The sequence below is a fragment of the Carassius gibelio genome, chromosome A7 (genome assembly GCF_023724105.1).
Source record: "Carassius gibelio isolate Cgi1373 ecotype wild population from Czech Republic chromosome A7, carGib1.2-hapl.c, whole genome shotgun sequence".
Taxonomy (NCBI): Eukaryota; Metazoa; Chordata; class Actinopteri; order Cypriniformes; family Cyprinidae; genus Carassius; species Carassius gibelio.
In genome coordinates this window covers 13,170,153-13,198,099 of record NC_068377.1, presented here as the reverse complement: position 1 = coordinate 13,198,099, position 27,947 = coordinate 13,170,153, and the positions used below count along the sequence as shown (strand labels likewise).

Genomic DNA, 27,947 nt, shown 5'->3' with positions numbered 1-27,947 from the left:
GATCTGAAGATAGAAATTCAGAGCTTCCTTTGCCAGTGTCAAGAAGCGAAGACTCTTTCATCCAAAGTGATCGAGGGACACAAGACTATTTTCTGCCCAAGAGATCAAAAAGCAGCTTGTACATCAAGTATCTTTCGAAAGACGGCTGTTCGTGACCTGTGAGCCAATGTGCATTTACTGAAGCTCATCATTTGGGATGATTTGGCAACAACATTATGGCTAATAATTGTTGGGACAGAAACATGACTTGAACCAGAAATACTGTCCTCCTCTTTTTGCCGCAATAACTACTAGTGCATCAAAGCAACCCTAACCGTTCTGGGAACTCATCAACCATCTGCAACCATTGTGAACAACATCAGAAATGAAAACATCTGCCAGGCACCTAATTACTTGATCTCAAGATAGAAAGACAGTCAGTACATAATGTTGGAGAATGCTGGAAGCACCAGCTATAAAAGACCTGGTGTCTACTCACCCGGCCATAAGTTATTGCACAGTTTAAACACAGACCAGCAATAAAGTTCTTTAGTCTTTACTACAGCGATTGATTCATCTTTCCCATACCAAGGAAACCAAGCAGAAGGAGGAGCTCAGGGTAATGGAAAGATAGCATGCGGGTCCCCGGTCAATACCTGTGTGTGTTTACTGAGAGTCTCTTCTGATTAGCTGCCAGCAAGAGACTGAATGTGTGGAGCAGGACTGACTGAATGATCTCTGGATATCAGGGACTGCAAGTATTGCCAGACACAATCATAAACATCCTATAAAAAAATAAACTCATCAGCTTGTTTTAAACACAGTAACCAGGTGCTGTACAATTCAAGCCTGCAAATATTCTATAAAAACATGAAGTACTCCTATAAAAGCACCTAACCCCCAACTCTAAAGCCATTTTGCTGCTTCCTTCTTTCATAATGCCTGAAGTGTGAGCAAGCATCATTATTCAGTGTCTAATTATGAGGCATCAAAATGAAAGTGAACGGCTTTACCAGCAATCAACTTTATTCTGACCTGGTTTGAGAGATCGATATAAAAAAACAAAAACAAGGAGAGGACATTGATTTGATTTGATAAATTTATTATATTCCATAACCTTCCTCAAAAACCCCAAACGCTAAGCTCTTGCCCCCTTATTGAAGTGCACATGGCATTTAACATCTCAGTGGTTTCTGGAAACTAAAGTGTCCAGCCAAGCTTCCATTAGTGCGCTTTCTCTCTGGTCCTCCATCATTACACTTAACATAGGTATGGAGCTGTGTCAAATGGATGGTCATTATCTTCCCTGACAAAGTAGAAGTTCATGAAACCAATAAACACAGTATCATCTTGAGGAGAAAACTAGTGTCCCCACTGTGAGGTTGCTGTTATAGTTCCTATAGTTCCTATATATATATATATATATATATATATATATATGAGCATGGGAAATCTGTTGAAATTTAAGAAACTTCAGAAATATTTATAGACCGAATTATGCTACACCACTGTCTGCAGCATTTTCACACACAGATGAAACTTACTAGAGAAGTGTGAAGTGTGACATAATATACCTCTGTAAATAAATACAATTTAAATTTGCATCTTGCACATTTTAATGCCCTTTGAATGGAACATACACTCCCATCGAGCTGGAATCATATACAGCAGATTATACGGTACTGTGAAGTCCACTTTGCAGGGCACTTATTGTAAGGTGAACAAATGTGCCATTATCCAGGACAGGTCCTGTCATGGCCAGGGTTTCTATATTGCCTAAAATATCCATATGCTTGCTGAAGGTAATGACTGAAAAGTAGTTTGACCAATAACATGCAGGCCTTGTATGTAATCGATCAATCGAGGCACGTGAGAAGGTGGGATCCCTAGAGAAGGGTCAAAGCAATCTAAATACGCATACAGATTAGGTGTGGTAGAGCTGCACAGACCAATCACAAGGATCAGTCTGCTCTCTATAGTTCTCATGCTAATTTGATGTTATACAATAATTAGTCTGCACAGCACAAACAAAGCCAAAACCTGGGTATATTAGACAATATAGAAATCCTGGCCAGGTTGTGTGCCAGAAAAAAATGGCACGTATGGTCACCCGAACTTACAGTCAAATAGAACAAACATCTGAAGTGATAAGAGATACATGTCCAGAACAGGGGGTCACAAGGACTGGAATTGAGAACCACTGCTTTAGAAGGAAAGATATTATAGATTCTGTACATATGTCTGCTTGAAAAAAAAGCTTGTGAGACTGTTAGGAAAAGACATCAATCTGTCCAACCTGAGATACTGTATACCTGGTGCTGACAAAAATATGTCTTTCTAAATTTTAACCCCAATATAACCATGTGACAGAAACACAGCTCAAAGCATCGTTTTAATTCACATCAAATTAAATATGGTATCTACCCTGACTGAGGTCCATCTGGTGAGGTTTCACTGGTCACCAATATCTCTCTTTGCCTTTTCATATCTCTGTGTGTTGTCCTAATTTCTATGCCCCTGGAATTGCACATTCATCTCTGTACACACAGCCCATATTTTAAAGCATTGAAATATGCCAACCAATAACTATTGCCATAAAAAAAAGCTGTTCATCTTGGAACCAAAGTTAAGAAATCGCAGTATTCTACAGTTTCTTTTGCAGTTCATCACAACCTATATAGGCTACTCATTAAATATGACCCCAATATGCACTTCAGACTGCACTGCTGAGCTCTGCATCTGTCAGATGCATTCCTCATAAAATACAGCAAAAAGATATCAGTCTTCCCATCCAGACACTGGGAACTGCTTACATAAACAGAGAAAGCCCATGTGAGGTTCAGGCCCAGTTACTTAGACTTCAGTTAACTTGGTTCAACTCTTTTCCTCTTCCTGTCTAACGACCTTGTGTACCTGACAGCGCTTGTAATATTTATAAAGCTGAAGAATTTGACAGCCTTGATTCAGACTTTAGTCTTTCTGCCTGTTGTCACAGTGGGGCCAGAAAGCCATAATTTTATCCCTGTGAACACAGTGGTAGCAGAAGGATATACAGCACATTATCTGTGTGCAGGTTTCAAACCCCAGAGAGGAAGCTAGCTGTGAACGAGCAGAAAGAGAAAACGAGCGATGCCTCCCTGCTATGCTGTTTATTCAGTGCTTTCCATCAGCTTTCAAGAAAGGCCTTCAAACTATCCATCAGCTGAGCTGTGCTGGAAGCATGCGGCAGTCTTCATTAGGCTGTGTGTCTGCTGAAGCGCATGGTAAACAGATGCAAATATTGTGCTAATGTCTGGTCTTTCAGTGCATTAGTATATTAGCATATGAAGAGAATATGGTCAGGAGGATTCAAAATGGAAACATTATTAGCATTAGCGATAGCTCTTAAAATTAAAGCGAACTTCTCTTAAATAAAAGTCCAACTGTCTGGTTTGTCACTGTTCTGATGGATAATTTATTAATTTCTGTAAAGTAATACTATGTTCACTGGACGGGTTCAAACTTATTGAAAAGGGATCATTTTAATTTACACAATATTTAAGTAAACATTTTCCAACACAATGCAAGATGCAAGATCCTAAAGTCACGAAATAAAATCTTACTAGGAGAATTTTCATTAAGGATTGCTATATAATAATCAATATGAAAACAGTATGAAAATTGACCACGTTATTTAAACATTATTTCAGAATTTTAAAGAATTGTCTTTTTGTGAAAAGTTAACCTTTTATTCCATTTCCAGTTCAAAAATGAATTAACTGCGGTGTAAACAAAATAAACACTTTAAAGCATCATAAAGAAAAAAATTATGTTTGTTGTTTCAAGTAATGCATGTTGTTTTAAAAGATCTAATGGTAAATAAATAAAAAATGGTAATACAAACACTGATTAATAAAGAAGGAGAGTAAACCCAGTGCAACTATTGGCTGCTTCTTTTTAATTATTAATTTTTTTATTTAATCTTGATCCATTGGCAAGACAAGCTCAAGCATGATGAATAGTTTTTTCATTAACAAAACTTAACTAAATTAGTTTTAAATACCTCTGTAAAATGCCCCCATTATTCGTGTTTTTGGGGTAGGTCACCTCATTACCATACTACGCCTTATAATTACTGAAACTGCACTACAGTAAAGATAAAGGATTTGTTTCTCAGTATTTCAACTGAAAATTGGTTTAAAATCTCGGGATCTGTATATGAAGGCAAAAACTTTCATTGTTTTCTTAACTGAAACCCTTTTGGCCCAAGAGTCAGAAAAGACAGAGAGAAAGCATACAGGGAAAATGTGAGCACATTTTTCATGTACTGTATATCTCAAAGATCTGGAGAGAAAGGCCTGAGGATACACTCTGTGATAAAAACGATACTTTTCTGTAGTTGCACTGGAAGGGCGCTATCAATCTTTGACCCAGAAAGTATGTATGAGTGTCTGGCTGGAAACTTGTGAAAAATGTGAAAAACATTAATATGTAATTATATTTAGCATATTCACAACAGTGCTTAGCAATGAGTGAAAACTGCTTCACTGGAGGTGGTTTTCACCATACATAATAAATGAGACAACAGCAGTACAACTCGCCTGACAACAACATGATGTATGAAAACAGTAGCAGCAACAAAACCAACACATTTGACTTGTTGAACCAGACTAAAGAGAGTGTGCCAAGATTTTAACACAGCAATGATGTCTAAAAGTATTACCATATAGAGTGACTGTGGCAGAAGTCCAGCGCTGAGATGATCTGTCTGAAGAACTTCCTGGCCTCTTTGGGTGTTAACCTGCCCTTCTTTACCAAGTAGTCAAACAGCTCTCCACCTGACACATGCTCTAGAACCAAATATCTGTGGAAGATAAGCAGTAGGAGTAAGAAATCCTGACATTCTTGAAACTCCCAGGACAAATCTACTACCATGCCAATGTACAATATACACCATAGTTTAAAAGTTTGCGGTCAGTAATGTTCTTATATGCTCATCAAGGCTTCATTTTCGTCAAAAAACATATTAAAAGGAAAAACACAATAAAACAATAATACTGTGAAATATTATTGCATTTTAAAATTGCAATTTAATTCTATTTTAATATATTTGAAAATTTAATTTATTCCTATGATGACAAATCTTTGGTTTTTCAGAAGTCATTACTCCAGTCTTCAGTGTCACATGATCCTTTAGAAATCATTCTAATATGTTGATTTAGTGCTCTAGAAGCTTGAGACATTTCTTATTATTGTCAGTGTCAAAACAGCTGTGCTGCATAATATTTATGTGGAACTTGTGATATATTTTTTCCCTTTGAAGTAGAATTGTTACTTAAAAAAAATAAATAAATTGTAGAAATGAAAAGTCTTCATCAGATTTGACCAATTTAAAGCATCCTTCCTGAATAAAATTATCAGTTTCTTAAATGAATAAATAAAAAGTACTGTCCCCAAACAGGGAACTCTAATAGTCTGAAACCACTCGTGAATATGCTTCTATTTTGTATTTTTTTTTTTAAACCTAAATTGTTCATTATAACATATATTATGAATAAAACAACTTGAGTAAAAGTCAAATTGAATAATGTCATTTATTTAAATAATCTATTAAACACTAGTGCTGTCACTTTTGTGAAAAAAATCATTTTAGATTTTTAAGACATATGTGTTCATTGAATCAAAGATCTGGATTTTCCATGTCTAAAAAAAGACGTTTCCTTTTTCAACGTCAAATAATGGACGAACGTAAAGAGAGCACTGGAAATGCACAAGTCAGTAATATTTCTTATTTATTGGCATTAAGTTTCATGAAGAATAACAAACAGCAACAGGAGTGCAACATTCTCGAAAAAATATATATATGCAGAGGGGACGGCTGCCATAACAAAAGAAAAACATCACTGCAGGCTTCAACCCGGCTGCATTTATGATTTAGGCAATACAAAAATCTCCAAGATTATTTTAAATAATGATCAATCCATTTCAAACAACTGTTCGAAAAAATGAACTTTAATTAGCTTGAGAACAGGCCATGTGTGGTTTTTTTATTGAATGTAACCGACACTTAGGCTAGGCGGCACTAGGCAGGCATGCGCAAAAAGGCTAGGGCCATTACAAATTTATTGGAAAGGAAAACAAGTCGATCAACATTTTCGGGGTCCAGAGCAGAGTGTTTTTTATTCACTATATGTCCAGCTGTTGAGAAGACGCGCTCAGACCGCACTGATGTCCCAGGGACACTCAGGTACAGCTGCGTAAGGTGGGGGTATTACTGCCAATTTTCCACCACAAAAGCCGGTCGCTGTCAGCTTGCAATGGTCCTTTTCATAACTCAGAATCTCCTGTAACTAGATGTGCGAATGAGGCCAATTCGCATCTACCGCGCCGCGAGACCTCCAAACACGCGTAAACGCATCATTACATTGACTTAACATTGAAATCATTCGAGCCAGACGCTCTATTTGCTTTTGGTGTGAACGCAGCATAAGAGCTCGCTTTCGACGTCACTGGGTCTTATAGGCGTGTGTTTTCTGTCTAGCTTTCGCAAGGCATACTGCACTTTCGGAATTCTTTATTTTCTTTTTCTGCTTGTTTGTGAATTTTGTTACATGTATATTTTTTAATTGTTTAATTACTTTAAAATTAATAGTGTACATATTTGGTTAAAATCGATTCCCTATTTTCATTTTCGAAACTTTTTTTGGTTGGTCCGATCGATTGTGCAATCAATTTTCGAACTAAAAGTGACAGCCCTATTAAACACCATAATGTTTAAAATTACCAAATCTTTTGGTACACTGCATACCATAAATCAAAAATATACATGCATTTCCCACATTTTCAATGAAGTCTCAGAATACTCGACTCCACTGCATTTGAGTGAATGTGTAAATGTGTGCAAAATATCTTCCTGCAATTGGCCTCTCTGATGGGCAAACACATTTATGGCATACTCACACATTCATGTATTCATGAGACACATGCAGACTCCCATTCACACACAGTCACATTTGAACACACACACAAACACTCACTGACACACCAGACGTCTGATTTATTAGTCGATTAAAGGATTTTCTCCTGCGATTACCTGTCAAGAGATATTCAAATTAAGGATTGATTCATACTTGATTTGTGTGTGTAAGGATGTTCATAGGCAAATACTTTACGAGCATGCGGCTCATACATCTGTGTCATCTGAATATTAAGAAAACAAATTCCTCAGCTGCATGGTGGCTCCTTTATCAATTATTGAAAACTACATTAAGCCCAGCCACTGGAGCGCATGCACATATCCAGCAATATCGGTGCGTCTGCTTTTCCGACACTCGTTTAAAGCATTGCATGGTGCATGGAGAAAAAAAAGTGGTGTATACTCACAAATATTTCTTATTTTCATAGACATCGTGCAACTTCAAAACATGTGGGTGTTCTATGAGCTTCAGAATAGCTATTTCTCTTTCCACCTGTAAAGACAGAGAAAAAACGATTAGAAATGTTTGAGTTTTACAACATGAGGTCAGATGAAACACAAGGAGACAGCCTCTGGTTAGTCTGTGCTCACAGAATGCCTAGCCATGCCTAATTAGCATCCCACCACTTTCATTAAGTGGTTAACCTGTTAATCACTTTTTGGCAAGTAGAAAATAAACAGAAGACAATGGCTGGCGGAAATACACTAGTGCAAGTGGCTGGCCTCATAACAAGATGCCTATGATGAAGAGTTCAGCTGAACTAGAAGTGGACAGGACACTAATTGCATTAGTCTTTGGAAAGGGATAGAGTAGCAGGACAGGTTGATGCATCATCACAGCTGTCATGAAGCATGTCACATTAGATATTGAAATTGTATTCTTGTGTAGTTTTAGGGAGTGTACATACACTCCTGCTGCTGCAGGAAAATCCATCTCTTGTTGCTTTGGGGGAGCACCAGAAATAATTAGACTTCATCATTATCAGTGGGAATATGGGAACAGCTAATAAGGATAATCCCACACTAATGAAAGTTGCATTGCTGAAGTCGACGCTCACTGCATGATGTCTGCCATCATACAGCTGCTCAGAGACTAACCTTGTACAGTGTCCAAGTGAGCCACAATCCTATTAGACTCAGCCAATCAATACTCTACGGAGCAAACAATTACAGGAGCAGAGGTGTTATAAACAGAAAGGGGAATATTTCGGCCAGGGCAGATGAATGTAAACATCAGAATTTGTTGATTTGTAGAAAATAATCATATTTTTACAGGTCACACAGTCTGTTTTCAGGTCAATAACACACACTTGTCCTGACTTCTTTTAGGTTAAAAGATCACAGCAGCAGTCAAATGTTTTCTCCTTCCTTAACTATTACTACTGTCCATATTTATGAATAACAGAAGTTCCATAGAGCTTCATACGCACTGAATATGCACCTGTCATACGGCTGTTATACAATACTGTACATTTAAAAAAACTGAAGGAGGTCTCACATATAATGGACACTTGTTAGCTACAATTTATTAAAAATGTTATCCAATTGTATGTTTTCTAGTAAAGAAATGCATCCATAGGGCATAGGCACAGTTTGTTTCTCTGCAAAACTAATTTCAAGCCTTGAAGGCAAAACGTAAGATCATGACAATCATAAATTGAGTCAAGTGACTCTTGACTGGTGGGATACATTAACACCAACAAAAACATCTAATTCAGTACATTTACAGATAGAGTCAGACTCAGATCCAAGAGCAGAAGCACAAACACACACAAGGCTTTCTTTGGGCTCAATCAACATGTCCCATACAAACACGATCTCTCTAACCATGTGGCTGCAGCATTTCTTCTCCACATCTATTATGTCACTTCAAAACTAGAACACGGCCGACCCAAGTAAAGGGAGAGAGATAGAGAGAGAGAGAGAGACATGTCAATTTATCGCCATCAAAGCCCCAGTTCTTCAAAGGTCTATCACCTGGACCTTTGCAACGGAGCAAAAAATAAAAAAAAATAATATAATGAAATATTTCCTTCTTTAATCTGTGTCTTACTGACTGCCTTACATATCAATCCCTGCCATGGCAACCTTCTCTCAACATTTCTCTCTAGTTCTCATATTCTTCCAATGTTTTCTTCTTTATTTAGCAGATGGCTTTGAGCTCAGCTTTCATGAACTATAGAGAGAGAGAGAGCTTCTACCTGATCTATCACAGCACATGATCTTTCTCACTGGGTTTACACAAGCACTGTAATCATTCATGTGCAGGATGCTTGTTTCTGCTCCGGGCAGAGTCTTTGATTATTCCCTGTGATGCCACCACTAGTCTCACCTGCATTATGTGTCCTTGGTAATTTGGAAAGAACAAACTGCTTATGAAGCATCTTCTGTGCTGAGACCCAAAATTAATATGTGCTCGAATTGATTGCAAAGGTGAAAAAATGCTTAATGATCACATATTAAATCAAATGGACTCAGATTTATCCCGCAGGCTATTCTTGGCCTATGTCAGAGCTGCTTTTTCATGTTAATGGTAGGATATACTCCTCCAGTGTTAGCCCTTAGAATAACATGACCTTTTCTTAATGAATACGTAGCAAGCCCAACAAATAATGAGCAATGACAGAGCTCAAGTGTGTGAGTATATTTGTGTTCTGAACAGGTTTGGTCAGTGTGTTTATTAAGCTGCTTTCTTTATCAGTGTCAGTTATTTCAGGTTTTACTACGCTCATGCGGACATTTGGGTCTCACAATGTAGGACAAAGGTGACCCACACACACATACACACACTCTCATCTGTCTGTGGCAGGTGTAAAGCTGTGCTGTGCTGGCATAGACAGGATGAGGGACATCCAAACACACAACATTTACCTGTATTTTAGAACTCTGCCAAACAGCACCTGTGATCATATGACAATGGAGACTTCATCTTATCAACAGACTCCAGGTATCCAGACTGAATCCATATGAGTTCAATCAAACTCTAACACTTACTACAAGTCAAATAAAGAGAGACAGCAGCGGCAAACCAGGTATTTGTTATGATTTTAATGATCCAATAAAAATACACACACTCATCTGATTATGTGAACAGATAGGAGCAGAGCAGTGATCTGCATCATTCTTCATTATAAGAAAGGAGACTGGCTCACCTCAGTGCCCTTTTTTATTGAGTTTCCATGTTTAACAATTAGCACCACTGTAAGAGCATCTTTCTTGCCAACAAAAGTGATTATCAAGTGATTAATTTCCCTAGAGAGAAAGATTTCAGTTTGGGTATGACATCAAATTACAAGGTTAAAAGTCAGTGACATTAATGACATTGATTTATTTGGTTTCAACTAATGACACGCAGGGCTTTAGACAGGAAAGAGATTTCATTTCTCAACTTTGAGCAGAGACGGAAAAATGAATGACTAATACCGGATATTAAGAGAGCAAATGGAAGAGAAAAAGAAATGTGTGAAAATGTGTGTGTCACTGAGTACTTTTTTCCCTTTGCAATTCAGATTTAATTAAGAACACTGCAGTTTAAACCAGCATATTTAACAGTGTATAATTCAACACATCCTGAACAAACAACTTTCAACCTCTGCCTTTGTTAATGGATTTAACATAATTTATTATGCTCAATTATTGTGTGATTTCAGGTTGCAGATGGTGTGTTGATGCATGCTAATAAAACTGCACTTGTGGGGATGGTCACACAACACACGACAAATGAAGGCAGACAGAGCTCATGTTCTCACAGCTGGGACTGGGACACAACTCCAGTGTATTGGAGAGGCATCAGCTTTTAACTAATAACAGCACAGTCTGTTTGTTTTGTTTAAAAGGTTTGGCTATACATTATGTGTAACTTTATGGGTGTTTGCAACTATGTGTTTTATTGGCAATTTGCAAAAGTGTGTGTGTGAAGAACTCATGAAGTGATGATGCAATGGAGGAGGAGGTGTTTGTCTCTTCTCTCCAGAGCTCTGCTGTTCTGTCCAAACTCTCAAATGCTGAGGTGTTATGGAAGTCCAGGTTTCTTTGACAGTGGCCTTCAGCTCACCTGCATTTTTTGGTCTCTTGTTCCTTATTTTCCTCTTGACAGATTCTCTATGGGGTTCAGGTCTGGTGAGTTTGCTGGCCAGTCAAGCACACCAACACCATGGTAATTTAACAAACTTTTGGTGCTTTTGGCAGTGTGGACAAGTGGCAAATCCTGCTGGAAAATGAAATCGGCATCTTCAAAAAGCTGGTCAGCAGAAGGAAGCATAAAGTGCTCCAAAATTGCATAAATTGCATCCCAAATCATCACAGACTGTGGAAACCTAACACTGGACTTCAGGTTCAGGAGTGGCTTAACAAGAGGAATATGACAACTGTAGTCAAACTCCTTGACACATTTGTATGCCTTCACCCCAGCCCCAGTCCATTACTTGTGAAGTTCACTCAAATTCTTTGAATCAATTTTGCTTGACAATACTCATAAGGCTCAGTTTCTCTCGGTTGGTTGTGCATCTTTTTCTCCCACACTTTTTCCTTCAAACTCAACTTTCTGTTAACATCAGGGATGGAAATTAGCACCCACCACCAGCCAAATGCGGGTGATTTTGTGTTGTGGCGGGTAAACTCGCTTCACCTACCGGCCACCGTGGCAGGTAAATAAAAATAGCACACGGTTTCATCTGGCCGCTGGATAAAAAAGTTAAATTCCATCCCTGGTTAACATGTTTGGATACAGCACTCTGTGAACATCCAGCTTCTTTGGCAATGAATGTTTGTGGCTTACCCTCCTTGTGGAGGGTGTTTCTAATTGTTTCGACATTCTAATTTATTGAGATGCACCTGCACATAATAAACACATGTAAACAAGAACTTTTATTTTGGATGTGTTTAACAGAGATTAATCATGTGACAGCAAGGCGCAGTGCAAGTGTGTTTGCTAGTTTCAGTCAGGCGCCATTCGCATTTTCCCATCCAGTGCCACGTCATTTAATTAGCAAATGCATTTGTGCTCATTTTTTGCGCCCATGGCCGTGCTGGACTAAAAAAAAGAGTTGTGTTCAGGCGCATTGCTATTTCAATGAGCTGAAGACAAACTGTGCCATAGACCTACTCAAACCTGGTCTAAATTCTAAAGTCAATGGCGATAAATATTTTTATTTTAGTCAATATTTTTTTTGTTATTTAAAGAGTGCATTGGTAGAAAATGCGCCTCTGGGTGGGTCCACAGTGTGTGTTGACTTTGCTTATTTCACACAGGGATGCGTATCACACAAACATATCAAATATGGAAAACAAAAGGATTACATTGTAAAAGAATATTATTGTGTAGGCTACATAAATATAAAAATGTAATGATGGATAGTCATTGCATGTATTAGAATTAGGCTATCTATTTGAAATTCAGCCTACACACACACACACACACACATATATTTACTGACTCATCGCGTGAAGCTTTGGTGGATTCCTGCTTGTCCCATAGATGACCTGCTTGCGCTCTTTAACTTCGTGCATGAGCAGAACGGTTTCTTCGCTTGAGAAGCATTCAGCTTTTCCGCCAACAAATTCCACTATGTAAATAGCGATCCGCCATGGTGCGAGTGCATCTCGCTCTTAAAGGGATTGGGAGATGACACTCTGGTTGGTTTATTGAACGTTACGCCCATTACTCATTAAGAGAATAGAGACAACCCATTCCAAAAATGGACAGTTTTACCATTGTTAAAATAGCAGAAGTGGATTTTGACACGCCCTGAGTGCACCTGTGCTGTGCGCTTTACACTTTGTGTTTAGATCATTAAAATAGGGCCCACTGTTAACTGTCTCTGCAAAAATGTCCATATCAGTGAGCAGTGACTGTCAATGGAAATGCACCACCTAATTGAACACAGCAGTGATGTAGGAACACCTTTAATCAACCAAGAGGACGGAGACTTGCTGTCCTCCAGGGTTTAGTTGCTGTCAGTGTGAGCACGACTTTAAACGTGACACAGATCACCTGTCCTTCTGTCAGTTCCCTGATCTATTTATCATTGATGCCTCTTTCCTCTAATCCATCTTAATTCCTCAAGCTCTCTCAGAACACACCAACTTCCCAGTCATAGTGATGGAAGAGCAGTAGATGAAGAAAACCCAAAAAACCAAAAAAAAAAAAAAAAAAAAGAAAAAAACTGAAAAGTGCAAGGAAAGAGTCGTGCTTATTTAATAAAGATGGAGGCTGTTCAGTAGCAGCGGTCCTCCTGGGAGATGCTGTGGCTTTGTAACTAATTAATTCAAACACATGTGGAAACAGACACTTGAGCACTTGAGGAGCAGGTTAAAGCAGCAGACCTTGACATCTCACTGAAGGCTTAGGATGCGGGATGAAGAGCACTGGGAGGCATATCATGGCTTAGCTAATACCTCCAGAGACACATTGTACAGGATATTGGTGGATATTAAACACAATTGCCATCCCTCGTTGATAGCCAATCCATCTACTCTACAGTATGTGACCAATCAGCAGCTGTGGCTCAAATCGGATCCTTATCGTGGATCTGGCAATGTTTTAATACTTTGGCTGTTGTACATATTGTGGCAGTGCTGAAATCTTAATCCTCTATCATGTTGCCACCTATACTAAACTCTAAACTGATTAAACCAAATATGACATAATTTTAGTTTGCTTCTTCAAGTCTTTAAGCTCTTTTATCAGGGTTCGTGTTTGACAGGACTCACACTCGAGTGCTGCATATGCCAAGAACAGTACTGTACAGGTGAACTACTGAACAAGTTTACTATGTCAGAAAACCCATACATATGGAACTGGTTGTGCAATGCAAATCATTTTAGCTGGAAAGTCCAATGCATTGTATGTATATGTACATCCTTGGAGTTTAGCAAAAATGTAGGTAGAGGCATGTCTTTTTTTCTTTTCTTTTTTTCTCAATGGACCTAGGTTGATTACTCCCAAATGTTTCCTAAACCGTTCAGCCACTCAGGGATGTGACCACATACATTCAGAATATGAGGGAGCAAAATGAAATAATTTCAGAATCAACAAACAACTGCAACAAAAACTAATGTGAACAATAAAGACGGTTGTCAATGATAGTTACAGCCATGATACCACCCCTTCTGCCCCTGTCTGCCATAGTCTGGTTATAAAATAACTTATACTCACTTCCGGTGGATCCACATTTTATTTAAGCAGATAAGTGCATTAACTACAATGGAAACACATTCAATACATACATTTCCAGATGCACACTAGTGTTTACAGTAACAGTTCACACAGAATGCTGTTATATTAAAGGATTAGAAAAATCTGTCATCATTCATTCACCCGCATGTTATTCCAAACCTGTATGACTTTCTTTTTTGTGCAGAACATAAAAATATATTTTTTGATTAACAGTTTTTTTTTTTTTTTACGTTAAAGACATTTGTCAAATGATTTTATGTTTCACAGAATAAATAAAGTCATAAGGGTTTGGAATGACATGAGGGTGAATAAGTGATGAAGACCTTCATTTTTTACACTCTCATTTTTACCAAAATGTGCTTATTTTTTGTATTTTGTATTTAAATAATGACTGGTTGTCCCAGTGTTCTTGATTTCTATTGGTGAAAGTAGAGGTACAGTATAACAGTAAACATACTGTAAGCAAGGCTGTGCCACACACCTTATCCCATCCTTCTAAACTCTTCCAGTCTAAAGAGCGACCTGAGTGACCTACTAAACCACTGCTGACATCCAAGAGATCTCAGCCACAGATTTCTGCCTCAGGTTTGAAAAAGCAAAATGTTTCTGCACACAATCCTGCTGGTCTTGCTCTGTCCCCTCATCTGGACCGAGCAGATAACTGCAGCTCTGTGTTTGGTACAAAGCTTTGTTCTGTTCGCAGCCAATCTGCCTCTTGACCCATGACACACACGCAGTGTTTGGTCTCACAATGATCTGCTCCCTTAAAGCCACACATGATGCACGAGTGTTAAAAATAAAACACAACTTGCTCTAAGGCCACACAAACATAACAGAGTCTGAATATTTATAACTGAAAAGTTTAATTTCACCCCTAAATTGCTTCAGGAAACCCATCTTAGAGGCGTGTGATTAGCATGTATGCTATCGAGAAATTGGATTTGGAAATAGAGTGCAGTGAGTCGGAATTTAGGATGATGTGCTGGAGGATCTACAAGGAGGAACTGTTTGCTGGGTCCACCGAAGATCACTTTCTGATAGAGTTCCTGTGAAAACGTCTCCCAGGACACTTAAACCTTGGCTTTAGTTGAGCTGAACAGTAAACATCACCTCTGTGCATATTCTACTTGTTGTAATGTTGTTGTTTCCCTTAAGTAAACTTTGCAGATTATATCTTACAGGCCAATGTCAAAACAAGAAATTCTCCTTGTCATGAATTCAAATTTATGCATGCACATTTGCATAGGAATATTGAGCGCTTTAAGAGCGCCTACCCTCAATAAACAACTGCTTTGATGCCTTTTGACCTTCCAGAAATTAGTTGCCCTGGGCTCAGTGAGGAAGAAATGTGGAAAAACATTGATTTAAATATGAAAGCAATGTGTTTTCATTGATCAAATATCCAGGGAGGCTCTTCTCTGCAAACTCAAAAATACACTGTTGGCATCTCATTGTGCTGCTTTTAACCCTCTAGCTTTAGATTCTTCTTACAGAAGAACGAACTAGGGAAGAATGCAGCCATTTCCCAAGACAAGGGAGTGGTACAGTCAATACGTTAAGTCTTCATTTTCTGTTCTTTTGGATATTGATGCATGAGACTATATACAGGGGGTGGAAAACTTTCAGCTGCGCACTGAAGAGAGAAATAAGAAAAAGTGTGTATTCTTGCAGATATGACAACGTTAAACATAAACCCAGTTCTGTGGATATAGATTTATGACAGAAGCCATTATAATCACCCTGACGTGATCGGGGACACATGCTAAAGGACTCCCGTGATCCTAGTGAAAAGTAATTATGATCCATCTTTTGCATCACTCACTCATCCTGGAGAGACAGCTTGATCTCACACACCAATCACAGCCACACATGCTGTATTTAAATCAATAGTTCAATGGCGTGGTACTAGTCACAGTTTTGTGCTGTATGGTCAAGTAAAGATTTACTGTATGAAGGAAAAACTGCCCACTGACTCCATTTTAGCTCAGAGAATCTAGAGTCCTGAACAAATGTTTAGATATCCCATAAATCATACTGTATCTTACCAATGATACAATATGTTGGACACTTACTCTGTATACTCCATTCATTTTATTTCAGCTTTATTTCAATTAATAAAAAATGTTTCTTAGTAGTGTTAGTATACTGTACAATAACAACACTGAAACAAACTAACAGACACACAACCAGTGAAACCAACTTTGTTTTTCAGCAAATTAATTAAGATTACATTATGCCATCTAATTAATTCATAAGCCAAGCTGGTTTTATAATCACTTTTCAGATCATTCTTAAGCACTGTGCATACCATGAGAGCTCTGACCTGAGAAACATTTTCTTTTTTGTGTTCCGTATTTCTGTCAAATGAACCAGCGATGAACCAGCGATGCCAATTAACCACAACAAATTCCCCTGCTTTTGAAGAGAAGACTGCTTAGTTAAACTAAATCTATTACGGCTGTCGCAAATAAAGTGAACATTTTATAAAAAGTGTTGATTGCGGCATTACATTAAGATCTTCTCATATTGCATCATATTTCTTTTTATCTGTTTTTACAGTATTGCACATTATAACCAATCACACATGATTTTGTTGAGTTTATGAGTGCAATGACCAATCAGAAGCATTCAGATGAGCTATCGCTGAAATGCCAGTGCTTTGTTAAGTGCATGTGCTTGCTAACTTGCTAATGTGCTTTTTTTTTACATGTTTGCTCGTACCCTTAGCTGAAATCCTGCAGGACTTTCATCCAAACTTTCCTTAAACGGAGTGCTAACGTTAACCTTTCAAGAAAGGTCAGCAATCTGTTATTAAGCTATAAAACTGAAACCAGTTTTTATGTGGACATGTGTGAAACCATTTTTTATGTAGACAGATCTGCTATTTAACGTCACAAAGACATCTTTCACCTTCACATCCTCTCAGGGCATCTGTGCAATCATAATCAAGGAACACAGGTGTCCACGTCAATAGATTTATCTGTCATTGTAGGCAGCAGTAGACATGAACCACAGTTATAAATCTCACATAATGGACATTTTCTCTACTGCTCCTGTCTCAGTTCAGCCATAATAACTTGGTAAGGAAGGAAGGAAGGTTAAAGGTCACTCAAGAGACCAAATGAAAAGGTAACAGCATTGCTTTATCTTCTCCTTCCTGTTTCCTGGGGGTCTTCTCCGTTTGATCAAATGACCAGTCAATGCTGATGCACCAAGCATCAGGGGAATGGGATTGTGGAAAAACACGATTGTGGCAAAAAGCATATAAACAACCATAACCATAACCATAAAGTTGATATATTATCCTCAATAAAAAATGTTACTGTTATCTATTAATTCTTAAACGGCCCCTTATATGCAGTTTATTCTTATAAATATCACTTAACAGTAGTTTATACAGATACACTACTGTTGCTACTGTTAAGTGTTACTTGAATGATTTATTCATGATTATGTGACACTGAAGAGTTATGTATGCTGAAAATTTAGCGTTTCCATCATAGGAATAAATTACATTTTTAAATACATTACAGTGTAAAGCAGTTCAAATGTTTCAATTGTAATAATATTTCACAAAATTATTGTTTTTTCAATTTTCACTGTTAAAAATCTATCCAACCCCAAACTTTTGAACTAGTCTACTTAAAACTTGGCTGATAATAAAAGGGAGGCTTTCTTATTATCCCCTGACATTTTTACAGCAATTAAGATGTTTAGATCCTTCTTATATAAGAGCAGATAAAAGAAGTGACAATGGCTTATATAGCTGAACATTCAGCTTCTGAATGGACTGAGGGAGGACAACTGAAACTTCTGAAACTCAAAGATCACAATCAAGCCTAATTAATCACCACCCACACAACTCCATTCACAAATCACATTATTACCTCTATACAATATTGCATAGCTCTCTAGAATACTTGATTCTGATAATTCTGGTCAAATTATATATTTCTATAATGAAAAAGCATATCATCAAATATAATTGACCATTGGCAGTGGTCCCAGACAACAGATTTGCTAGTGTTAGTAGTCTTTCTTTTCTCATATTAAAATAATTTCAACTCAAATCAATATTTCATGTCAATTAAATGTGAGAGCTCTCGAGCCTTTAGTGAAGGAGAAATATCGTAGCACAGTGTGTGATTTTGTTGAGATCTCTTCTAAAGCTTTAAAAAAGACAAATGTGAGAGAACCAGAGTCTCTAGCTAAGGAGAAAAATCTGAGAGCAATGTGTGATGTTGTTGATATCTTTTCTAAAGCTTTGAAGAAGCCCATTTGAAGTTGTTTTATGTAGACAGTGTTTTACTGTACAGTGATTTAACAAAGGAAACCATAACCTATATTTACATACTTGAAAAAACGGGCTGTACAAGACAAAAATGTTATACTAACAGCAAAAAAATAAATAAAAAAACACAATTGCAACTCAGACAACATGGGTTTGAATCCAAGCTAAAGGTACTTTCCTGGTCCTGTTCAATTCTCATCTGTCCAATTGTTGTCTCTACTCCTACTGTCCTTACCATTAAAGGTAAAAAACCCCATTGCAATAAAAAAGCAACCTCTGAGCAGCAAAACATTTTTATACAGACAAAAAAAGAGATCTCCCCCATTAGTTTCTCAGACGTTTATCTCTCATTGTCATTTTGGATTCCTTTCTTTCTTAACTTTCTCATGTCTCAATTGTGTCTACTTTTATCTGTCTTACTTTTATATTAAGGAGAAACATCTGAGACACTGTTGAGAATAAAATGAGAAATACATAAGAATCACAACTAAGTCTCCTGAGGTTAGAAAGAGCAAACACGGAGTAATAAAATATGCATATAATGGAGTCTTGATAGAGATTGCAGCAAGACCATAAAGATATACTGTATTCTCTGTTTCTTCCAACACATTCTCTGTTTTGACTCTTATTTTCTCAAATACTTCTAATTTCTCTTTTGTGTCTACTTCCATTTCTCCTAACGAATTTTAGGAGAAACATCTGAAATGCTGTTGATACTAAAATGAGAGACATATGAGAATCTCATCTAAGCCTCCTGAGCTTAGGAAACGCAACCACAGAGCAATACATTTTTCCTAAGGGCAATCACTATTATAATCTTGAACAAGTTTCTTCAGGACAGGTGGATCGTTCCTGCAATAACTGTGCTTTAAATATAAAAAATGATAAATGAAAAGTATAAATCAACAACCTGTACCCAATTCCTCACTCAAATATGATTTAAAAGCTCGATACAGATAAAAAGCACCTGAGATAGCCTGCATATAAAATCACAGAAAAGGCATTAACATATGTATAGAAATAAATATTCTGAGACCATATCCTACTAAAAAAGATAAATTGGATATTAATTAACCTGTCTTTTTAATTCATCTTTCGAAAAAATGATTTGCATTGATTCAAACCACATATCTGTATATTCAATGTTGATGTGAAGAGTTCCTAATGTAAATGAAATCTCCATCTGTGGATGTAACAAATGACCAGCTCTCGTATAGTGACAAAATCATTATATATCTAAGTCACTCAAGCAAAAAGAGCTCCAACAAAGTGCTGAGACTTAGGGTCAAAGCTGCACATCAATCATTTGAGAAGCAAGTGCACATGAAACTGAGAAAAGACTGATTGTACTGTAGTGTAGGAATATTGCCACACATTAGCAACAATGATTTAAAGTTAAGAAGCCTTGATGATGGATTTGTTTCTTAAAAACATGCAGCTTTTCACTTCACAAGACATGAATAGATGGACTGAAGTCGTGTGGATTACTGTGATGTTTTTATCAGATGTCTGAACTCTCATTCTGATGGCACCCATTGGTGAGCAAATTATGTAATGCTAAATTCCTCCAAATCTGTTCCAATGAATAAAACAAACTCATCTACATCTTGAATGGCATGAGAGTGAGTAGCCTAATTTGTAAATTTTTGTGGGGTTATCTATTCCTTTAATGCTGTGGGCTAGCTACAGGTATAGCTGAATTAAACATGAACATGAACAGTAATACAGGTAAAATGTATTCAGATGTACTCAGTGCCGTAAACTGAAACACATGATGTATTTTGGTCATTTGTGAAAAGAAATAAACAAAAAAATCAGATCACAGAGATTTTAGCACTTCATGTGTATTGAAGTGACATAGCAGAGAGGCACTGTTACTGAACACAGCAAAAGAGCTACCAACAATACAGTGCTCTTTTGGGTCATCAATAAACTCGAACCTTATCAAATCAGCTTGGCATCTTCAAAGAGTTATATATGCAAATTAGATGAAGATGCACCGGGCTGGAGGCAAGCGTGTGACAGCCATTTATTTTGTTTTGTGTCCCTCTCTCTGCATGCGATGAGGGAAACATCTCCCTTGAAAACAACAATCTACCGTGGAGCGAGGGAGATGCATGATCCATAATCATTTAGAGGAGAAGAGAGAGAAACGTCTACAGAGAAAATAACATCGCTGTCATCAATGGCAGGATAACAGGATTAGGGTCAGCCATCATTCATCAGCCATTCACTCTGCCTCTGTGCAGGACTGCAAATTTCATCTTTTATTCTGTTCCTGCAATAGTCCCTTTCTCCCTTTCTCTATAACTACAAGAACAAAAGCTAATGTCTCCAAAATCTATAGTAAGCTACTTTTTTATGCCTTATTTTATATAATAAATACTATATATATATATATATATATATATATATATATACACACACACACACACACACACACACACATCTACATATTTTTATTAAATGTATATTTAATTCACAGCTCAAGCAAACATGACCTGTCTGCTTCGAGATCTCTGCAAAGTACCATCACTACCTTACTGCCTCAGTGATCACATCATGAAGACCTTCATCTATCTCTTTTGCCCAGACTAAATTGCCCATGAATGTGGATTAAACAAACATTTATCTTCAAGTTCTTCAGCGCGGCGGTGGTTCAGTTGACTGAGAGATCATGGATGGAGCTGACATCACGGGGGGCAGAGCAGGATAAGTCATGCCCAGATGTGAAGCTGCGTCTCTGTGTAGGGAGTCACAGTCCATCAGCTCTTCTGGAGCACCGGTGTGAAGAGCTGACTCCATATCTCACTCACCAAAGCGTCAGTACCACACAAACACTAAAGTACTCCAGATCAGCAAGAGCTAACACACAACTCAAGATCAGGGGAGGTTAAAAAAAATAAAGTCTTTCAAGGCTCAAATATAAGGATGGCCTGGACACCAGTGTAAGTTTTGGGACATTTGACACCACAATAGCCTCTTGCCCATTTGAACCAATGCTGCACTGATTCTGGAAAATGTATATTTCTGTGTGTCTTGTACATCAGTTTTCTAACTGGCCAACATGTAGGTGAGGGTTTGTCAAAATCACAAAAATGATGATAGTCTTGAAAACGTCAATAAGAATTTGTTGAAAACTTCAAAAGCATTAATATGTTGCATAGTACATTTTATTCAATAGAAAAACAAAAACCAAGATGGATACGAAGTAAGAATTAGGACAGAGTTAAAGGGTCATGAAACCCTAAAAGATTTTTGTGTTATGTATTGTTAAACAGGTATATACTGACTGCACATACCTGGAAACAACAATAGTACTCCTTATGTCCCTCGTCCCGGGATTGATTCCGGCACTGAACCCGGGTTGGGGACCTAGTAACATTGCCGGGTTCAATCCCGGGACGAGCGATGTGTGAACAAAAGCCAGATCTAATGCCATGTCGAAGTGATCGCGCGACTCCTTTACCGGCTTTATTGAACGAAGATCAACGTTCGCTCCGAAAAATTATGTGCAAACTGTAATGAAGCAGAGATCAGTTACTTCCTCACTTTCCACGCTGACGCCGAGATCGCTCGCTTGCTTCAGTGAAAGTATAACGTGCCTTACGTTTTTGACTCGTAGATTAAACGTCACGCCCTGATGTCACGTGTCGTTACGGGACCTTTACGGGTTGTGTGTGAAAGCACGCACATATCCCGGGGAATCACTGGCAGTGTGAAAGTGCAATATCTATCTATGCATCTATAAATAAATACATGCATATTTAATGTTTATATATATATATATATATATATATATACATTTTGGTGGTGCTAGAGGTGTAGAAATTACACACTTTAGTTTCTAGATATATAGTTAAGGTTATATTCCACCTTCACTGTTTGTAACATATAATGTGTGTACTGGCACTCATCCACAGCTTGAGCTGTCTCTTCACTGCAGGGGTGTAACATGTCCCTCCTTCTCCTCAGCAGCCACTCTCCTGGGCGACGCTGGGCTTGGTTTCAGAAATGTTAGCTTTCCCCTCGGAACCCGTCTGGATTCGACACCGCACGCTGAGAGAAACTTTCACACCCACCAGCCCTCGGGCCATTTACCATTAACCACCCAAGACTTGATTAAACCGAAGAGTGATACCTTTCTGAAATGTTTACTGCAATCCACCCTGCAGTATCAAAAGACAGTCATTCATTGGGAGGGAATGGTGTTTAATGCATAGTTTGTCATGAATAGTTTTGAGAAGCCTCCCTCAAGGCAAGCCAAATGAAAAGCACACTATTTAGCATTTTAAAACAGCTTTTCCACAACACCATAAAATGAGACTGGAATGGAAACAGAGAAATAAGCTTTTCAGAGCTCTATTTTTAATCAAATTCATTAATTTTAAAAACACCACCTATCATTTTATGAAATACAATGAAAGCACACACATACAAACACATCATTCCCTTGAAAAAAAAAACATTGCTGTGAGGCAACTGCAACACATTCTCTGAGGCAAAGTAGGCCGAGGCCACTTCCTGACATAACCCTCATTAGTGTGACCGCACAGTAAGTCAAAGAGCTTTTTCTTTTCTTGTCTGAAAATGTCAGAGATGACTTCTTTAGTTCAGGAAGGGCCAGGCAGGAGCCGTGGAGTTCTCTGCGAGGAGCATGTTCTCAGATTCCAGGCTTCTGTTCTGTGCATGCCACAACCTAGCACACAACAACGCCTCTCCATAGGAGAAGACATGAACGCACAAACACACTATACACACAAATAAAACCTGACGTGCTCTGGTTGCACACATGAACACTCTTTCATATACTGTATCCCAGCGAGCACACACTGACAGGAAGTACCCGGACGAGCCCCCTGCTTTCAACATACAACCACACATGCTCTTTCACACACAGCAGCGGTGTGACAGCTGCACAACGGCTTCACACCAATCAAATACCAACCAACATGGGGTTTGCTGGAGGCTGAGGAAAGAGAAGGAGGAAGAAAACAATAGAATGACAGGTGACCTCCCATCGAATGTCTAAAATAATGCTAATGAAGTCATTATTGTTTATTTATTCCTCCAAGACTATGGTGAGGGGGGAACTCCAGAAGAAACATAGCAGCCAATGACTTGGAGACTATCCAATGAGCTGAACTGAACAGAACTCTAGTTTAAATGGGACAAATCATGGTGGAATCATGGGAAATTACACCATAGAGAAGATCAGCCAAGACTTTGGGACTCTGATGCGCAAGAACAGCAGGTTACAATCTCACTCTTTTGCCTCCATCGTTGATTCCCGTAAAAATGTTTTTTTTTTTAAAAACAGTCGCAGATACCTTGAAGTAGGCATGCAAAATCTTAATCTGTTTTTACGATAGGCATATAATTTTCTCCCCCACCTCCCTCCACAAGCCAATCATGTAAGGTTGCCATGACAACAGCCCAAGAGAAGCTAAAATAAGCTGTAGATACAATAGAATGGGTTAAAGGGTGACCTTCAGAAAAACTACTAACTATCAGTCATGGAGGCGGCTTTACTCTGATTCTATGTTGGGATCAAACCATCTGTTTGTTTTCTAAATTATATAGCCTAGTGAGGAAAGTAAAGCAAGACAAAAGAGAAACATAAAAGCTTGCGTCCACAATCAGACTCCCATAAGGCTTAGGTCTATTTCCTGCAGAGAAGCAATTTCCGCCGCACTCCAAACACCTATGAGCGGGCAGGGGGGTCTTGGGAGTGCATGTGGACCGGATGGCTGTATAGCCCACTCTCACATCCAATTACAATGAGGAACCAATCAGCTCATCTAAATTACTACTGTCCCACAATCCACCAGGAGTTAATGAGCCATTTACCATGTAATGAAATCCATACGATGCTGGATAGACACTGAGAGGAAATTACGTTGACTGGGTCAAAAGCTGAGGTGACTTTTATGTTAAAGCTCACTGAATTCATAAAGCAAATTGGCAACATCAGCACCTTCTTAAGCCCATCTTGTCAGTTTCTTTTCTTAAAAATAATACAACCGTAGCAGTTTGACAGACTTGATTATTCACTGTATAAAGCAAAGAACATCTGCTGACTTTCAGAATGTTATCGTAATCGCATAGGTATGTGACCACCATATTTGTACAGCTAAAAAACATTTTTCATTCTTATTTTGTTTTTCAGAAAGTAGATAAACATCCTTACAACCGAAGGTGCAAAATATGCACTACATAGAAGTAAAAATCAGATCTGGGGACCATCCAATAGCAGTCTCAGTGGTCCAGAAATGTTTTTAGAAAATGTCCTGAGACATGTTCTAACACTTGAACTTGATCAAAAAGGCTATTTCCATTTATACATTTTCCTTGTTGCAAATTGTTTAATTTGTGAATAGTGTGAACAGCCCACTGATTATTTGCATCTAAACCAATTTATGGAAGCCATTCATTCTTAGTGAATTTCTCCCCAATATTTGGCTTTAGCCCTATTCGGACAGGACTAGTTTTACTGGGGGTCGTTAGGGAAATCTGTTTCACAGATGTACTTGGTGATTTTAATCCCGTCCGAATCTGCCATGTGTGTGTTTTTCTTGCACAACCTCTGTGATAATTCCAGAGCAAATTACCTACCGTTTTTCAGCAAACTCAGTGATCCTCTGAGAAAACTGATCCCGTCCGAATGCAAATGTCTGTGATTGACGGTGATATTTTATTTCACGCGTTTCCTTGTGTGTTTTGGCCAACTTGAATTACAGTAGATGCTTTTACCGTGCGCATGTTTGATATATTTGCTTACCGAAAAAGAAATAATAATAAAAAATTAATACAAATAATAAAATCAAGAGCAAGATCATGTAAACTGTTAATAACGGCTATTGTAATATCAGCATCAGGTAATAGATTACTCACGTTCATTTATGCCCTCAGTTACATAATGTTTTAATTACATATGTAACTTTATGAAAATTAAACATAGGGTAGGTTTAGCCTACTACACATAAAAAAAAGGAAAACAAGTTAAACTACAGGAACCACACACTAACATGGTTTTGCTATACTAACGATTTAGTATTTATTGTGTAATAATACTAATGGCAATCATTCTGAATGAATGTAATGCATGCATACAGAGTGTGTGATCTCTGTGACGCCCAGATGCATTAATCAGACCCTCCCACTTCTGTAATAAACACGGAGATGTTAGTCTGTCTGAAAATCGCAGACGTCAGGTAGTTAGAATCGAAACTCAAACGTAGTTTAGAAAACTAGTCCCATCCGAATAGTGCTTTTTCAACAGACATAAAAGGAACTTCACATATCATGAGCTAAGGATGATGTGACAAACATATCACTTTCAGTAAAGTGTGCACCCAATTAGAGGGTCAGAGATGGAGAGCTGAAAGCGACACTGTATGATTTAAACTGGATAATGAACAATTAGCGATAACCTTAACTGAACTCCTACTAATCAATGTCTAGTCTGATAGTTGGTAGTATGCTGCTGTGAACCATTAGGCAACTACTCAAGATGGGTGTGTAATATCCTTTCATACACCCAAACAATGCCCTGAAAATATGAAAATATTCAAACCTCACCCACTACAGTGTAAATGCAACTGACAGATTTGGTACTAATAGCCATCTTGAATTCACAACTTTCAATTCCATTATAGTTCAGTGCATTACATTGAAGGAATAGCACAATCTTACCTTCATCAACACAGTCTCGCTGAGTTTCTCCCGGTTTACAATTTTTATGGCAACTTTCTGACATGTGACACAGTGGATTCCCAGCTTCACGAGGCCTGGAGCGAAAGGAAAAAAGAAAAGAGAGAAAAGAAATTCTGTTAACAAGCAAAAAAAAGTGCATCAACCAAAAAGCACTTAGATGATAAAGGACTGGTCCCAGAGTGTGTTTCATTGCGGTAAAATGAGAATTCTCCCTCTAAAGCCCCCTGGTATCCATAATGTGGCACCCAGGGGCACTTTTCATGTTGCAAAGTAAATGTCAGAGAACATAAACACAAACAAGGCCAGATCAGTGTTGGATCCCCCTCAATGAGTTTGTCATATCGACGATGAAAGACACTACGCTCAAAGGCTGACACGGGCACATATATATATCAGCAAACATATTTGGCTAAATGCCACATCTGTGCATGCCTTTATTACCCCCATACATTTTTCAGCATGCCTCTGCATATCAAACTGTTGATTTCCCTGAAGGTGTACACAGGGGGCAGAGGGGATATAAAGACCTGGAAGGTCCCAGGATCTCTTTTATATGATGTCGTTAAAGCCCAAATGGCATCTCATGCCACTTTCACGATGTCTCATTGATGTTGTATCACAGGAGAGGATGCTTCGCAGATGCAATCTACACCCTCATGCCGGGCTCGAGGGTGCAAAGAAAGCGTCCGGGGACCCAATGAATATTTCATCTTGCCGTAATTGCCTTGCGCTGAGATGAACACATACGGACATGTGTAAAATGCTATACATAGGTAATGCAATTGTGAGTCACCAGGAGAACTTTCTAGGAAGACAAATGCTTGTATCAGCATACAAAAAGATTTTTCCTGAACACTAAGAAAGGATCACTGAATTCTGATGGCAAATATCAAACCTGATGCAAAGACTAGCATGATTACTGGTCACCGGCACTAGCATCCACACACCAGGCTTCCGACTAACTAAACCAGCAGGAGTTCCTAGATCAACCAGATTAACAACACCGAAAAAATTCAGTTTGTAAACAGAGGAGCCAAAACTAGATCAGCATTAACCAAAATGACATTAGAGCAGGGGTGTTAAACATGTCCCACAGAGGTGTCAAATCCTGCCCGCAGGATGATTTAAACAATAATATAAAATAATATATAAAACATCATTTAGAAAATCAAATAGTGTTATTCGCTACTATTTTTTAAGCGGAACAAATTGCTCATTTTAGTGATGTTACGTCTTGGGAGTCGGGACACCTAACAACATTTGACCTGGAAGGGAGGACAGGCTATTTAAGGAGAAATGGAAAGAAAGGTTTTGTAATCTCAACAAAGACAGATATGTTTAATCAAAACTTGTGGCTGTGGTAAAAGTGTGCAATATTAAACGACACTGTGACGCACTGGACAGCTTCAATTAGAGAAAGTAAATGAGCGAGGAGTGTGTGATATTTATCATGTACTAATAACTGTTGTTTTAGTGATATGTGAGCTGACATATCAAACACATCATGGGAGTTTTCTGTGCCGGATGAAGGCTATCAGATTACAATATAATTCAAGATATGAGGCAAAAATGCCCTGTAAGAAATTTAGTTTTTAATATTTATTTCATGACAGTTAAGAAATGTTTAACTATAACAAGAGTGTTGGGTCCCTGAATGTCAGCGCGATCGCAGAAAAATTGATTTTATACAAAAGCTGAACAAACAAGATGCTAGTGTTAAGTGTTTTATTAGTCACAATGCTGTCTATGTCTGTTTCGGCAAGAAAAAGTTTTAAATAAAGCCAAAGTTTTTTAACAAAACTTTTTTTGTGTCAATATTGCACACACCT

The 27,947-nt window shown here is 38.1% G+C and overlaps 1 protein-coding gene across 7 annotated transcripts in view; it reads right to left on the bottom strand.

Annotated features, from left to right (window-relative positions):
• The window catches only part of LOC128016613 (serine/threonine-protein kinase BRSK2), a 122,817-nt gene that overhangs the window by 32,874 nt on the left and 61,996 nt on the right, over positions 1-27,947 (bottom strand). For all 7 annotated transcript variants that reach the window (XM_052601260.1, XM_052601258.1, XM_052601259.1 and 4 more), the window contains exons 2-4: positions 26,098-26,192; positions 7,342-7,427; positions 4,682-4,822 (exon numbers count right to left, since the gene is read on the bottom strand). In XM_052601260.1, the coding sequence (XP_052457220.1) occupies positions 4,682-4,822; positions 7,342-7,427; positions 26,098-26,192 (322 nt within the window). The remainder of the gene's footprint in view (positions 1-4,681; positions 4,823-7,341; positions 7,428-26,097; positions 26,193-27,947) is intronic.